The 17,481-nt window shown below is 36.7% G+C and overlaps 2 protein-coding genes across 3 annotated transcripts in view; both read left to right on the top strand.

The window, feature by feature from the left end:
* Positions 1 to 8,123, top strand: part of LOC121519671 (unconventional myosin-IXb-like) — a 47,220-nt gene extending 39,097 nt beyond the window's left edge. Inside the window, exons 35-40 of one of the 2 annotated variants that reach the window (XM_041802474.1) lie at positions 312 to 417; positions 592 to 723; positions 885 to 1,008; positions 2,131 to 2,231; positions 2,325 to 2,446; positions 5,203 to 8,123. In XM_041802474.1, the coding sequence (XP_041658408.1) occupies positions 312 to 417; positions 592 to 723; positions 885 to 1,008; positions 2,131 to 2,231; positions 2,325 to 2,446; positions 5,203 to 5,480 (863 nt within the window). In that variant the 3' untranslated portion in view covers positions 5,481 to 8,123. Of the gene's footprint in view, positions 1 to 311; positions 418 to 591; positions 724 to 884; positions 1,009 to 2,130; positions 2,232 to 2,324; positions 2,459 to 5,202 lie in introns of both variants that reach the window. The other variant, XM_041802475.1, reaches the window with a different exon arrangement.
* Positions 8,124 to 10,272: 2,149 nt separating this feature from the next.
* The window catches only part of mfsd14a2 (major facilitator superfamily domain containing 14A2), a 40,554-nt gene continuing 33,345 nt past the window's right edge, over positions 10,273 to 17,481 (top strand). Inside the window, exon 1 of the mRNA XM_041803210.1 lies at positions 10,273 to 10,490. Coding sequence (XP_041659144.1) covers positions 10,407 to 10,490 — 84 coding nt within the window. The 5' untranslated portion in view covers positions 10,273 to 10,406. The remainder of the gene's footprint in view (positions 10,491 to 17,481) is intronic.

Here is a 17,481-nt window from a genome sequence, read left to right as displayed (position 1 = left end):
ATGACGATGTTAAAAATCAGTTGAAACTGTCTTTGTGTCTGTGGACCCCCACATTTTTAAAACCAGTAAAGATGTAATATGATTATGTGTGCTGCTAGCCTTAATCACAGGAGACAGGAGTCTAATTTCATTTTTATTCTGTAGCTTTAGTGTGAAATTTCTGTGGTGAGCTTTTACCTTCTATCACTCAATTAATCAATTGAATAATGATAATATCAGTCTTATTTCTACTCTAAACATGAATCCTTTGATGAAAATTGCTGGTACAGAAATAAACTCTGACTCCATTGATTCTTTGTTTTTGTCTCCAGAGTTTCCTGAGAAATCTGAGAGGATAAGAGCCGTTTATCAAAAGGTTGATGAACTTCCTCCTGCTAATTATAACACGTTAGAGCGACTCATCTTTCACCTTGTCAGGTATGAAAATATCTGTTACTCTCTGGTATCTGTAATTTTTTTTTTAACAACATAACAAAAACAAACAAAAAAGTTTTTTACAACTTCAGCATGGTTTTCAAAGTCCTGTACTCCTCATTAATGTAATCTGTGGGAATTAAGATCTTATGAGTCACTGGTTTCTATTTTATTTAGGGTTGCAAAGGAGGAAGAGCACAACAAGATGTCTCCCAGCTCTCTTGCTATTGTGTTCGCTCCCTGCATCCTTCGTTCACCTCTCACTGACGACCCTTTCCTCGGTATGAAGGATGTAGCCAAGACAACAACGTGAGTCATTATGCAAATTCTTTTCACTTCCCACTGGTTCAAGGAGTTTCATTATCTTTACTTAAATATCTTTCTTGCCTACTGGTAAAAGTCTGTCCCGGAAAAGTTCTATCAATTCATGGACATTTGGATGTGTATTGATTTCTGACTCTTGTGTGCAGCTGTGTAGAGATCTTGATCTCTGAGCAATTCAGACGCTACAACGAGAAGATGCAGAATATCCAGGAGTTGGAATACGCAGAGGCTCTGGCTGTCAACCAGCTCAGACTGAGGAGACAGAACACGGTGAGAGAAATCTACAAAATCAAACACCTCAGTCAAGTAGCCTCTTTCAGTAATTTGACATTGGAAGTTTGTCAGTACAGCTTTTTTTTGCAGGGATTTATGATTTATCAGGACAGCATGAGCCTGGCCTCGAAAATGTCAGAAGAATAATGAATCCACTGTCAATATATGTTAGATATCTGTGTCTGCCAGTGAGCAGAGTTTACAGTCTCATCAATCTGAGAATGGTAAAAGTGAGCAGTAAGCAATCCTTAACTGAAAGATGGCCTGGCTCTCAAACTGATGTTTCACATTTTTACTTTGTAAAGTTGTCCCTAAGCATTCTGTGCTGAGTGAAACCACTGTAAGGGCTGAAATAAAACTTTAATGACAAATTTCCCATTTTATGTCTTTAAATGTTATGCATTTTTAACTTTAAGGGCAAATATGAATTGAACTTATTCATTCTAATATGAATATTGCTGTTTTCTTTTTCATACATGACAAATTTACATTAGAATGCAAATAACATCTATTAATTAACCAACATCTATTGACATAAAAAGCATTTTAACCTTACTTATGTACATTTCTGTTCATACTTTGCAAATAATACACATAAACACTCATCAACTGGACCGGACCACATCAAGTTATGGGGGATGCAGAAACTTGCTACCCAACACACATGCTTAAGTTGACACAACTACAGCTACAAACTACAATGCTTTAAAATAGCTCTGAAATAATGAACATCTAAAACAAATTGATTGCTAACCTTGTTCCCCCAAACAGCAGAGTGCGTGAGCAGAAAAATCACAGTTTTAAAAAAATATATTTTTGGCAGATCTTTTTATACAGTTTTCACTGCATTTTTGCGGTGCGTCATTTTATATTACTTTTATATTACTACTGAAATAATCAAAGCCCTTTAGAATTAACCTAAAATAAGTCTTTTTAACTGAATGATGGGTGATTACACTAGAGGTGAGTTCACTTAAGAAAATCTGACCCCAAAGTCTTCTACTTTAAATAAGTGTGGATACAACCATAACAGACTTGGGTACCTTGCCTGAATCTGTTTGAAGCTTGAAGTCTCCTAATACAGCCACTGATGCCCAGCACTACTCTGATTTTGTGCAGATTGTTGAGAAGCCATCACAGCTGGATAATCCGGACCCAATACCTCCAGACGAAACAGAGAGGACCCTTATTGATAGGATCCGGTCCATTAAGCAGGAAAAGTAAGCTGAGATTTTTATTTTATTTTATTTCAAATCACTTTGTGTAATCAAATTTCCTTGTCAGTTAATGATATCTTGTGTTATTGGTTGAAGGGTGGACTTAGCATGCAGGTTACCTGATCTAGAACAGGACAACTCTGACAATGACAACCTGGACTCTTCATCGTCAATAAGCACAGAGAGTCTGGATCACCTGGACAGTCTGGACTCGGAAGGTCAGTAGGGAGGTAAGGTAATTTCACCTTCCTCTGGGGTTATGGATAAAGTTAAAGTTAATGTTCTGTATGGTGTTATTATTTCTTCCTTTGATGGTACATGGTGTATATTATTATTAGTGCTGTCAAACATGTTGATTAATTTCATTTAATCTCAGAATAAAAGATCAGAGAAAAACACACCAAAGATTATCTGTGCTTTTAATTTTTATTGTTTACATTTTAGCTTAGGGCCACCCACATCTCATCGACATCAGACATCTATTTTCATTTTCCACTGAATGTAAATCTTGTCACTTTCAGATACTTGTAAAAAGTTCCCTTACGGTTTAGAAATGCACTCTTTTAGCTCATTTTTAACTACTATTATCAAATTTAGCTGTTATGCAAACCTTCTCATGTTACGAATGTATAGGATTAATCATAATAATTATGAAGCTTGTCATTAATTAGATCAACGTTTTAAAGAGAGTGACAGCATTAATTATAATTACTCATGATACCTTTGTATTCTGGAAAGATAAGAATTAGTGCATGACAGAAATATTAAACTTAAGGCTTTACTATGCATGAAGCATGCTTGGTTGTTGGAAGTTGCTCTCCAAACAGGTTGTTCATCTGCATGTTATGGTTAAAGTCTCCCAACAGCTGATCTTTTAGCCCACATTCATGTGATCAAACCAATTTTTAAACAATTCAAAACAAAAGAAAACATGCCATTGATAGTGAAAAGCTATCAACCAGTAATGTGGTCGTGGGCATTCAGTATTTTCAGGTGACATATTGTTGATTTGTGGTAAACTGGAGCCATATTAAACATTTTGTGAGATGACTGACATGTTTCTCACAGATGCTCCAACGAAAAGTCACTCGACTTCTATGTCTGCCGGATGCCGGAGACCTGCGCATAAAATCAGCATGAAGTGTCGCTAAAATCAAATTAAAATATCCAGTTAAATTTCACAGTAAAATACTCCGTGTTGACACCAGACAAACGCCAGACTGTATGGGGTTACTGCTCACACCGTGTTCTAACTACCTGTGACACAATCAACATTAGCACCCTGATTTCACTTAGGGATAGTATTGAAATACAACAGATTTTAATGCTTCATTTCAGTACCCTGCCACCCCAGCACAGAAAGTTTCTGAAATTTTTGCCATCTGTATGCACTCACTTTATATCAGCAGAGCACGAACATCTTTTTAATGTTTTTCTGTGCATGCCGTGCATGCGTTTTCTTACAGCAGCCATAGTCACACTGAGTGCCACATTGACTTTATTGTCTCAAATGCGACATCAGTATATGAATTTTGCTTGAGCCTCTTACATAAAGAGGTGACACCCAATCCATTTTCTCAACCTTTATTTGATTGGCATCTTCTTAAGATATTTCACTAAAACTATTTACCCTACCAAGACAGCTTTTATTCACTTGCTGACTTTAAATCTATTTTTTTATTTGCTTAAAAATATTAATTCAGGTACTGCTTAGGCACCAGCACAGTTTGAAAACTGTTGATTTTTCCCCAGTAACAGAAAAACCCAAATAATGCCCAAAACTTATTACACTGTTACTTATTGTGGTAGATTGGTGGCATGAGAGCCATTCGGTGCTGTTCAGTGCATCAAAACATAATGTTTTTCCTCCGTCAACCCCCTTGTTATTTCCCTTTCTGTTGCTTATGTTGAGATTGTTCGAGAGACAAGGAAGAGGTAGATGGTAAGGAATAAGGAGTGTCTGACAGGAATATTTCCTTTCCACTTTCCTCACTCAACAGTTTGTTAGTTTGTTTTACAAACATGAAGCCTAAACCTCAGACCTGTCAAAGGCTGACCAATACAAAGAACCACACTTCTGTTTGTCCGCTGTCAAAATACAAGTGCTAGATGTCATACTATTTACTCACAGGCTAACAGAGTTAAACACTATTTATTACCAGTATATCAATGGCAGTTGAGATTATCTGCATTTTGACGTGTTTCCCTCTTTTGCTCCATGTTTTATCTCATCAGGTGATCCGTGTGCGTGGAGGCTCATTTTAAATGCCACATATCACAATGATCATCCTAAACCCATAGTGCTCAACTGGTTCAGGCTCAGGATCTACCACCAACTTCTTAATGAGAAACTACATCCCAACTTTGCTGTATTTTTTTTTTTTTCAACCAATCAGATTTATTTAATGAAAATTAGTGTAGTTTGGACCTAAGACAGTATAAAACATATGACAGAACTAAGAAACAGTGCAAAACATGTTCAAGAAGTGCCTTGTAGACCTTCAGATTTTTCCCAGGCACAAAATCCTGGCCCTCTGAAATAGCTCAACAATCTGCTTTTGGGTCTTGACCCACCAGTTGAGAACCGCTGTCTTAAACTGCAAATGCAGGACAGCCTTGGCAACAAGCTGCTGCAGAAAATTATTAAACTAGAATAGAACAATAAGCTTCAGTTTTTCCACAAGACATCACAACTTAATCAGTAGGGACATGCCAGTAGACACACTCTTTTTCTGCCTCTCTTTCACAGATGTTCTTGCAAACACAATCATTGTCACAAAAAAGCAGCAGTTGTTCTTTGGCAGCTGATGTTTATTAGAATAACTAGCCCAATAAAGTTCACACTGGCTGTTTTTGTTTACTTCCCCATAAAAAAAGCATTATTAAACTGCTATGGTGTCTTGAGCTTAACTGTGTGCTACACAATAAGATTATAATGAAAAAAAACGTGAAAATCTGTGGTTTCTGTTAACAGGAAAAGCAGCCATGAGATTGAAAACCCAGAAACCGGACTGCCCACCCAAACCTCCTGACCTGGCAAGGAGAGTCAGGACTCTTATGGCTCAGTCAGATGATGAACACCGAGAGTTCACACCAGGACAAAAAACAGATGACAGCCAACCCATGTGTTTCCTGCCTAGCAATGACAGCCCCTCCCCACCAGACAAGCCACTCAACACCAGAAAGACCATTAGCGGGAGCTTTGATAATCTGGATATCCCTTACATTGATGAGGACGAAGATTTAACATGAGCGTCAGACAAGTTCTAATTATTGAATATTCTCAAGCATGTGTTAAAAGACTCTTTATGTCAAAAAAGAGAAACTGTGCACTTTGTTTTATGGACTTTCCCATGTGTCAATGCTGCTATGGAAACAAAGTGCTTGAGAATGTATTTGTATTTAATGGGAGATCGTACAGACTGTCCCTTCTGGGTGTTCACAGCAGATCTGGACCCGAGAGCAAGGACAACTCAGCATCTTTTATCAAGCCATGATACTATGTGTGATTTTAATCAATCTTAGAACATGTTTTATTATGGGGAGGTGTTTTCAACCAATGTAGACAAAAACAGGACTACATGATGAGGGGCAATCGAGGACAGAAGCACCTCTTCGACTAGAGGACTTTATTCTAAGCTGAACCAATGTGGTATTCATGGGAGAGTTTGGTGTTTTGCAGGAGTAAAAAACAAAACATTACCAAGTGTACCATAAAATGATAATCATGGCGATCCTCCATTGTACAGAACAACTTTAATGTTGTGCTCTTATTGAGTGCATTTTATGTCTTTAAAATGTTTCTCTGCTTTTGATTCCTGTGGCACAAATCACTGCTGTGACTGACTGTTAATTCAGATCACCTGTAAACACAATGCTCATAATGCTGCCTTTAAGACTGACTGAAAAAAATCTCCTGTCACTTTTTTATGGTACTGAAAGGCAGTACACTTTCACCAAGTAAACATTTAGTTTTTCTGTGCATGTCTGTACATTTATAAGGGCTAAGAATAATGCTTATTTTGGTGAATATTCTCAAAGTTTGGTTGCCCCAAACTGAAATAAACTGACCATTTTCAAATGTCTCTTACTGTAATACAAATAACATTTTATATGAAAATTTACGATAAAATAAGGTGCATTTGACAGCAGCAAGTCTCTTAATAGTATATTCTGGTCAAAGTTTTGCTTAAAAATTAGTTAAAATGCACAAAAGATGGAAGTGTGATTATCAGACATCTTAAAAAGATATTCTAAAGCCCCATCACATCAAAAGGAGCCAGCTGATGTGGTTCAGGCATTTGACTGGGGTTTTTCCTTGTTGCTCCCTGAGGAGGTCTTCCTGGGAGGAGACCCCAGGGTACACCCAGGACATGCTTGAGGGATTGTATATCCAATCTGGCCTTGGAACGCCTTGAATCTCCCAAGAGGAGCTGGAAAACATTGCTGGGAAGGGAGATTAATGGGGTTGACTTGAGAAACTGCTGCCATTGTGACTCAGTGGAAGAAGATGGATGTCTGGAGATCATTTTAAATGATTTTAAAGGTTTACTTTTTTAGCTTTTTGCCTTTATTTTGAAAGGACTGGACAATGGACTGTGTAGGAAACCAGGGAATGATATGCTGGAAAGGAGCCACATGTCTGATTTGAGCCTGTGGGGGTTGTTTAGAAGTCCAGCTTCTGTGCATGGAGCATGATTTAAGCCCATATGTGCCCCCATGTACAATGAGATTAAATACACTTGTTGCATGATATGTTAGGCCCTCCTCACACACAATGACCTTTGAGTCAATTTCAGATATCACTAAACTGTAAACATGAGGAAAACATGTCAAAATCAGCCAGAGCTGCTACCACAACAGCATGCCAGAAGGCCTAATGCATTGGAACATGGCAAACAAAAATATTTCTGTTATTTTTTTTTTAATTTCTGATATATTTTTCAAACTCTTCAATAAATTAGTGTCTATAATTAACTGTAGTTTAATTGTAAAACTTTCTTTAGTGAACATCAAATACTCTGTGCATCACACTAAATCTTAAATTGGCTTTTATTCTGTTAGCTCATGGAATTTTGGGATGCACGATCATATCAGCAAGATATTGATATCGGCAGATATTAGCTTGTAAAATCTGAATATCGGCATCAGCAGTTATGAAAATTTCTGTTGATATTTACAACCGATATATTGGCCATACATGTCTGCAGTATTGTAGCCTTAAATATAAGAACACAGATGTACCATCAGATATAGGTGATAGTACACACTCAAGGAGGCCCATAGTGGGCTGTGAACATTTTGAATGAAGCCACAGATGTCACAGCAACCAGACTGGCTCCTCTCTTATCTCCTTTTGGCTCGTCTCTTTGCTCCTTACAATAAAAAAGCATGTATTTATCAGTATCAATATCAGCTCAAATCAGCTCAGAAATACTGGTTAACAATTATTGACAAAAATCCAATATTGTGCAATTCTAATAAAATCACACATTTTTTTTAAATTTTGGTTTAAAAATGTTTATTTTAAACTACTAACACTAGTGTGAGCTATATGTTTGCTCCTCTCATTTAAGTGTCCAACAATATGTAACAGTTTAAGCATCTGGCAGCGAGAATAAAATTGTTGTAGCCTTGAGTGTAACCAAAATTGCCCATACCTTATGTAATATCAACGAGGGCTATATTTTTGATTTTTTTTACTATTTTCTGTAAAATTACTTCCGATTGAAATATTTTGATTTATATTCTAATTAAGGAAAACTTTAAGTTGCAAATTTAAAGTATTTAAAGTGAGCCCAACATATGGAGATATATTGACTTTATTGGAGTAACATCTGTGTCTTAAAATGTGTATATTGTATAAAGAAATTAAACTTTTATCCAATGATCACACTTTCTTGTCTGTTTTGGAATATAGATTTTGCCCAGATTTACTCCTAACTGGGAGTTTCATTCATTGACCTTTTAAATAGAACCCCGCATGTTGAGACATATTGACTTTTACATTAAATCGTTTTTTTTATATGTGCTTTAACAGTGTCTAGGTTTCTACATTTTCAATTAAATAAAAAAAAAATTGATTCACTAGTAGGCTTCCATGTTTGTGTGATATACTCTGGGTAGTGATATCATCCAGCCAGTGGCCACATTGTTCTTGTGTCTATGGCGTTTTATCTTAAAACCTTAACTGACTGCAATGCAGATGAGTAAGGTGACTGCAATCCAAAAGATGTGAGAAAAACAATGCAGCATGATGAAATCAGCATGCACTGCACAAAAATTGGCAAACAAAAGATGAATGTATTTTTCAAATTTACCTGAAAATCTAGAAACCCAGACACTGTTAAACACATAAAAATGATTTAATGTAAAAGTCAACATGTCTCAACATGTGGGGTTCAATTTAAAAGGTCAATGATTGAAACTCACAGTTATGAGTAGTTCTGGGCAAAATCTATATTCCAAAACAGACAAGAAAGTGTGATTATTGGATAAAAGTTCATAAAAACCACTATAAATTCCAGGTGCTCTCATTCATTATTATTCCTACAAGGTATAAACCCTAGACCCAAGCAAAAATGAAACTTTTAAACAACCATTTTGTCTTAATCTTTTTCAACCCTCAAAATTTGTATATTAATTAACCGGGGCTGTTTCTATATGAAACATTCATAATGTGCTACAAAGTTTGCTATTCAGGAACAAAAGACTTTAATTTCTCCTCATAGCGCACTGTAGTTTTAGCTTTTAGACACACCCTGTGGCAGATTTCCTGTACTAACGGTTTCACTTTGAATCATTTTCACATCATTTCCCAAACATCCAAAAGTCTGTGGGCCTCAACCTTATCTGGTATAAAATGTGTGTATGGATATTACTTTACACATTTCTTTTAAGTAACCTCCAAAACTAATGTTGCAACATGAAATGAACTCATATGCTTCTGGTTTAACCACAGTTTATGGTAATTTGGTTAGAGAGAAAGACCTTGTGTTTGTATCTATGAGAACCAACCTGATATCAAAGGTTTTAAAGTATGTAGTATCCCTTTTAACAGCGACACTATACCACACATTTGTCTTATCTTTCTGGTTCCTGTACATAAACATTGTTTCTGGTGTGGCTAGTGAAATTGTACTCTGCTTTCCAAATAATGTGGTTAGTCACAGTTAATTCATGATTTTACAAGGAGGGCAATTACATTTTCATAAAGGTACAGGAAGGTTTGGATTGCTTTTCCTATTATGTACAGAATCATCATTTAAGAACCACATTTTGTATTTACTTGGGTTATCTTTGTCTAACATAGATTTGTTTGATGATCTGAAAAATGTAAGTGAAACAAATATGCAATAATAATTATAACAATGATAACCTGGAATCTGAAAGTCATATTGTTACACAAGTCATATTGTTATCAAAGCAAATAAAGAATAAATATAGACTATAGAAAGAAAGACTATACCTCCAGAATGTTTCTTAAAAATTGGAAATCCGGACTTCAGGGGGTTTTATATGTGTTATCTGTAAAAGAGATGTGGATGTTAAAACCTAACATTTAAATAAAACATAATATTTAAATAATTAAAGGGGCAGTAGATGTAGATGCTAACCAGTCGATATAGTCTCTTTTCTGTAAGTGGTTTTAGTCTTTTCAACCAATGTAGATCGAGCTTCTAGAAATATGCGCTGATATTTTCAAGCACTTTTAGAAGGGGAGTTTTCGAAATAAAATATTTTAAAAGTTTAAGGTTCTGTTGGCCCGTTTCGTTCGTTGAAGTGGCTGAACATCATGTACACTTTCTTCATAAACACAACCATTCTCCTTTTACGGCATTTCCTCTGTGTACACATCGAACCCGCGGTGTGGTGTTCTCAAATCACCGTGTGAGGATCAATAGCACAAGGTTTTTCTCAACCAATCAGACGCACGGAGTGTAGTTTCCGTACATTGGTGAGCCAATCGCTGAGCAGAATTGTACTGGAAGGGCGGGTCAACTTTTGGTTCAGGAAGACGGGTTGCAGTGAGGTGGGGAAGAGAAATCATCAGTTAGCCTGCTTCTAGCTGCTTGTAGCCGAGGTGTTATGAGCGTAGTGGCTAAAATCAGTAGATTGTTTTACTTTCGATAGGTGGAACGATGACCCTCTAACACCAAGAATGGACATAAGTTAACAATGACGGGGGAGAAAAAGAAGAAAAAGCGGCTGAACCGCAGCATTCTTCTTGCAAAGAAAATTATAATAAAAGATGGAGGAAGTGTGAGTTAAATATTTATTTATCTTCGTTAACTTAGCTTGCTACTGATGTATACTGACTTTCAGCAGCTGAAGTTAGTTATCAGTTTTGTTTATTTGATTAAAATGCAGCAGTTAAAGCAGTATTTGTTCATGTCTTTCTGCCCTCGATGGCTGGCTCCGGCGAATAACGTTAACCGTTAGCTGGGTCCACCTTTGCTAACAGGCTACCTAGCTAAGCTAATGTTAGCGGCCTAGCTGTGGTTTACACGTCAGCTCAGGTAACGCTAGCTGGCTAATGTCAACGTTAGCTTTGTTTTTCTTCCCTGATAACTCGCACTAATGATTCATTTGTGCTGTATACCAAACCATCAAAAGATGCGATATTGAAGCGCTACATCCCGTTTTTTTTAGATCTTTTGTAAATTTTGTTAGATAGAGCATCGTTTAGAGGCACTAACTGAGGCTAGCCTCACATTAGCTCACTAGCATATGTGTTTAATTGGGGTTATTTTTACTGCGATACGATAAATAGTTAACATCTTTACCCAGCTTTAAGCTGCTTGCGTGTGAGCGGGCTAATTGTTTACTAGACATTGCACGGTAACCTGCCAGGCAATGTAAGAAATTCTTACTTCATTGTGGTTTGTAAATGGGCAAGGCAGTTAAATAGAGTATGACAGCGTTGGGTTTAACACAGGCAAACACATCTAAGTCAACATTTCAGCACAAACTTTGACTGCCACTGCTACCTGTGCTAACGTCAGGTGTGTAGCATGTGATAGCTGTTAGGAATATCGTGCTAATTATTGCGAAATATCCTTCTGGTGTAGTTGTTTGTGCCACACTTTGTCCATTAAATCAGAGCCAAAGATTCCCCAACTGGAGGAAACTAACTTACTCAAAAGGCAGATTAAATATTCATCTAACACATCAGGGATCTTGTATTTTTGGATCCTTAAGATGTTTGAAGTGATGATGGCTCCTAATTAGGCTTTGGCAAACAGCGATATGCTGGACTGTTATAAATACTGAGAGGCACCGGTGCTGGTTATGTAATCAGTTGGGGAGCTATGTCAAACATGCTGGATATCCATATGAAAACACAAGCTTGTGATAACAATGAAGAGAGACAGAAACTGTTGTTTTTCCTTAGTGTTTTTGCTATGATCAATATGACTTAGTTGTGCCAGTGCCCTTTTAAACACTTCGCATGATCCAGCTCTTTTTACAAATAGTTCTTGATTTCAGAAAGTTGTTACTGCCTTATTTATATTGCTGCTGCAAGGCCGGACTTGATCAAATTTATAAGATATATCAATGCATGTTTTAAATTAGATATAAGGTAAGATGGTGTTGTCTATATTGTTACAGTTTATGTTGAGTAAAAAACATCAGAGGCCTAATGCTCAGTGAAAAGATATACTGTAAGAACAAAAGTATATACTTATTCACAAGAAGATAATCTATTTGAAATGTTTACTGACATGTGAAAGGATCATCTTCATGAGAATTTCTTTATATATTTTTTTCACACAAATATTTGGACATTGTGCAGCTGACTGTTTATGAAGGTGCCTGTTAGGGATGTATCGACACATCAGTATTGGGCCAGTTTACAAACCTCAGCAATTAATGTTAAATGATTGGGGTGTACACTGTCGGATTTTGTCAGTACTTACTGATATATACACTTCTTTTTTTGTTGTAAAAAACAAGTGTCTCCACTGAAGAAAGAGTCTGAGTCAAGCGGAGCTCAGATAGGAGCAAGGTAGCCGTTTATGTTTGAGGCTTCATTCAAAATGTACACACAATGGGCCTCCTTGAGTGTATAGCACTCTAGGCAACCACCTTTACTTGATGGTAAAGTTGTACATTTACCTATATTTAAGACCAATATATGACATACACTGTCAATATGTACGGGTGATACATCGGTTGTTAAAAGAAGTTTTCATATCTGCCTATGCTGATATTTATTTTCTAAGCTAATACCTGCCGGTACTAATAGGGTAGGGTTAGGGTTAAACCCTAATGCTGATAACATTGTGCATCCCTGATGAATATCGGTAGCCAGTGTTTATCTGTATGCAACATAAATCCAGTACTGGTAATCTGGTGTACCTAACTGCTGAATGAAATATTTTTTTTTTACAGGGCAGAAGAAGTCAGACATTTAACAAACTGATTTGTTTTCATTCAGGGTGTAACAGCCCACAGAGGTCATGGTTCAATTTGTTGGGAACAGGACTCAGTTAAATATCTCTTGTTTATTTTATATATATACATATATATATATATATTTATACATTATTTAGAGTAAAAATATTTTTGGGACTATCGCCTTTATTTGGTTAGGGCAGCTGAAGAGACACAGGAAACATGAGGAAAGAGAGTGGGAAGAAGACATACACTAAATAGTGCTGAGACCAGGATCCCACCACCAGTCTGTCAAGGACTAAAGCCTCTGTATATGGATGCCTGCTCTACCCGCTAAGCCAAACCAGCGCCCTGTGAAATTTAAAATAATTTTAGAAACAGCACAAAACAAAACTATGCTAAATATCATGTATATTACATGTGCAGTCTCATCTTGTTAAAGACAAGCGAGTGTAGGATTTATTCTAGTTAAATCACCTGTTTCAACTGCTACGCTCAGGAAGACGGTTCAGGACAATAAGAGCCAAAACTAACAGACTGAAAAACAGCACATATCCCAGAGCAGTTATAATAATAAATGATACTTGCACTAAATGGAACTGCTCGTCCAGTGAACGGAACTTCGCATAATTTTGTTGTACTTGTGCACAATTACAATAAAGATTCTGATTCTGATTGCTTGTGTGGGCCAGTTATGGACCATGGAGTGGTTTATACAACCATGGGAAGGGATGAGATGAGACTCAGCACTTTAAAGACACAGTTGAATACTCAGTACTCAGTTGGTAGAGCAGTTGCCAACGTACAGAGGCCACAGTCCTCCATTATTGTCTGTGATTCCTGATCCTACCACTGTCGGTGCATGTCTTACTCAACTCTGTCCCCATGATTTCCCGTCTCTCTTCAGCTGTCCTATCAAAATAAAGGCAAAAGCACCAAAAGTAATCTTGCAAAAATGTAGTAGCATCTGTGTATTGGACTGATTCTGTTTTCCCATCCGGGGGCTTTTTAAGAAAACAGAGAGAAATTGAGGAGTGGGATAAGTAAGGCTGGTGTGGAGTCTGCTCTTGCTTGTTTCTGCTGCACACCACTTTTCTTTCTGTTTTATATAGCTTACTAGCAGTTAGCATGGTTATGAGCAGTACTGCCACTTGGATTAAGATGTGCATTCTTTGTGGAGGCAATGTGCAATTCCCTTTTTCTGTGTTCAGATATATTTGTTGTGTGTCGGTGTGCACGAACTGTGACATCCAAACATGATGGCTCAGGACGAATACAGTTACTGTACACACAGAGTTTACATGGTCAAACCCAAGAGAGTATGTTGGGAAAGTGGGAGTCTTACACCAAAATGCAATGATAAAAAATATTGTTGTCAGCAGTTTGTTGAGTTGTTTTTTTCAAACATGGGTAATAGCCTAACTTTCACAATCGGTGCATCTCTCGCCCTCGTGCAATTTGGCATGTCTTTGCTGAAATCTAAATATCTTAGTATTAAGATAATAAATGCTAAGATATGGTTTATGGTCTATATTACCCAGCCCTGGGCCTGACCACTTAGCCATTAAGATTTGCCACTCATCCAATCTGATCATCTAACAGGCTCGGATGCTTTCTTTCTAATAGCATATTATGAGATCAACAGATGTAGCAGATCATTGACTCAGTGGAGAGGAAGTTGCAACAACCTTGTTATGGGACTGTTACTGATAGTTCCTCATTTTTCTTCAGTAAATACTTTTCACAGGAAGGAGGAGGGAGGGGAGTTCCACAGTTTTGGGGTGACGTACAAACCTAAAGACACTTTTCCGAGTTGTAATGGTTTCATCATCTCCATGTGGGGAAGTGACAAACCACAGCAGTGTGTAAACTAGCAGCTAGCGCCTTTTTAAAGGTGGCTCTGGCCTACATTACACTCTACAATTATCACACCTTGCCGTGTTTCCGGCAAGAGTACCTGCTTCGCGTCCAGACTCTTCATTGTATTTTCTCTTCACCACAGAGTTTTTTAGAGTTATTTGCTTCATTAAAGTGGGTTTCATACAAATATCAAATGTTTTTTGTCCCCCTTGTTCAGCTTAAAGCTCAGGATTGAGAATGACCCATTAAATTGAGACAGAATCTGTTTGAATAGTTTGTTTTCTGTCTGTAAATTTATAAAAGCTTTACTTTAATACTGGAGCTTAAAAGATACACCTATGGTTTTGTTGTTATGCTTCACTGTCGGTGCATTTACTCCCTCTCTACAGAATTCATATGTAATTAGAGTAAGAGCAATATAACTAATAGTACAGATGATATGATGTGAACAGCTTAACCTTGTCACGCTCCCAAAATGTTGTAATTAGACTAAGTCTGATTGGATTAATAGAGCCACAGTGTTTGCCTGCTTTTAAATTAGTCTTGGCTTGTAAGAAGCTTAGTCACATTTGTTTTGGGATTTTGAAACTGTGCAACACTGCAGAGCTCAGGGTTGAGGCATAGAAATTTAGTCAAAGCAAACCACTGACATCTGATCAAACGTTTAGTTATATTTTAAAATGATGCTCTCTGTTAGTTGTCAGTGTATTAAATGCTTCCCCTTTAAACTGTATCCTTTCTGTGATAAGGATCCAGATTCTGATTGTTTGTCACCATGGAAAGTAACCCTGAGGGAGTTAAATATGAATAATGCAAATTCTTCATTCCAACATTTCCCTCTGTTTATTTACATCAGTCAAATAGTGTGTGTGGATGTCAATCTGTTTAGTATTTATTGTGATTGACCTGTGAGTGGCTTTTCAAAATCACATTGTGAAAATTTAAATTGGAATTTCAGTTCCAAAGCAGTGTTTTTTATCAATCACATTTTATTAAAGATACGTTTGATGTGCCTTATAATGAGGGTAAAACATAGAAATACAAGAATTAGCAACATGAGTAAAACATATACCCAGCATACTGTGCATAACATTATATAGTAACAAAATGCTAAAAAAAATTACATACAATCAAATAAAAGCCATTAACATCTAAATTGCATTTGTATTGTTTTGTTGTTCTGCATTTTGGTCGATGCAATTTTTGATGCTTTGATACTTCTCAATATCACGTGTTTTAAAAATATTTAGTCCCAGATTTTCTATTGACTGAAAATGTCAAAAAGTACTAAAGAAGAAAGGAACTGCTGAACTTAAGCCCCTTTTTTTTAACCCAAAGTTGCTGAGAGCGATTCGTAAGCTGTGGTGCTTCATTCAGATTCTCAGGTTAGCGAATAGTGCCTTATCTCAAGTCCGTAAAAGGGATGTTTGTGTTTATTATATAGTGACTGAAAGCAGATGACACTGTCTGAATTGCCTCAAATGTAGGCATTTTTTCAGGAGTGAAATATTGTTGTTTTGTGCACTTTAGACAGTATGTTGGAGATTTTTAGTAATCATCCATCCATCCATTACTTACACTGCTTATTCCATTCAGGGTCACAGGGAATTGAACCAAGCAGAAGTGGTTTATTACACAAAACTGGCGGCCAAGGACTGCTTTTATTTTGGCATTTAAAGAGATATCAATCCACTACTATTAGGGGTGCATGATATCAGAATGTCACAGATGTTCAATATTTAGATACAAATGCATTCATTTCCACTACTCCCAATATTGATACTGATATATAAACATAGTTCTGACTGAAACTTCAGTCATTAAAACTCACTTTAGAATTTAGCTCAGGAATGACAAGACTTCAGCTGATGTAGGTCTGTTGGTTCTGCTTAAAACCCAATAGACTTATTCATACATATGGACAAGCAGAATTTTTGGTATCATATATTACCATTATCCATACTGATATTAACCTAAAACCTCAGTCTTTAAAAACACAATTAAAGTTTGAGTTCTATCAAAATTCAGTCCCAAAAACACACTTTCAAGTGGTCGAAGTGATGATGGATAAAGAATTTAGCTGAAGTAGGTCCCATATGAACTTATTTGTTCATATGGCCAATAATATTGGTTGTAGATATGAGCAGAAATGTTTACATTTATCGATATTGGTAATTCACCTTTTAAGCTTATATCTGCTGATACCGTATCATGCCTGATATGTATCATGCATCTCAGTTTCAATGTCAGTACTGGTACCATGATGACTTTATTGTGCATGCAGAACTACTGTAGAATTTTTTGAAATTCTGGTATCCTGACCAGGGCTGCACAAGAAATCATTATGGTATCATTATCTAGAGTTGTGTTCAAGACCACACTATCCAAGATCAAGACAAGAATAAGACTTTTGGGGGTCGAGGCTGAGTCAAGACCAGGACAAGACCCAAGACCATAAAAATCAATTAAAAAAACATGACAAGGTTGAACAGTTAAAGAGCATTCTCTCTTTAAATTTAGTTTTCTTTTTTAATAAATTTGACAGATAAAAACAAGGTGTTTGCAACTCTTTCAAAGCACAACACGCAAAAATCTCAAATCTTGACAAATTTGTTCAACTAACTTGTAAAAAATAAATCCTTGTATGTTTTTAAAAGTCACTGACAAGTCTGGAATTAACTTAAATATCTGAAAATGAGATGTTTATCTAGATTTGTCAGGTGAATGGCGTCTAAAGTAAGTGTTCAGAAGTATTTCTGAGTAGAGATAAGATGGACTGATGTCCAAGTTTTTGCAGGTGTAACAAATGTTGCTTAGGGAAGTCTAAGAACAGTAGATCAGTGCTGGTCTCAACCAGTCTCGATGTAAAATTTGGCCAGTCCGAGACAAAACCAAGACATTCAAAATGTGGTCCTTAGACCGGTCTCAAAACCAAGACTGTTCTCGAGTACTATAACACTATCGTTATCACAATATAAGCATTTATAATGAACTA

The sequence above is a fragment of the Cheilinus undulatus genome, linkage group 13, assembly GCF_018320785.1.
Source record: "Cheilinus undulatus linkage group 13, ASM1832078v1, whole genome shotgun sequence".
Lineage (NCBI taxonomy): Eukaryota > Metazoa > Chordata > Actinopteri > Labriformes > Labridae > Cheilinus > Cheilinus undulatus.
The sequence above is the reverse complement of the archived record's forward strand: the minus strand, read 5'-3'. Positions and strand labels throughout refer to the sequence as shown.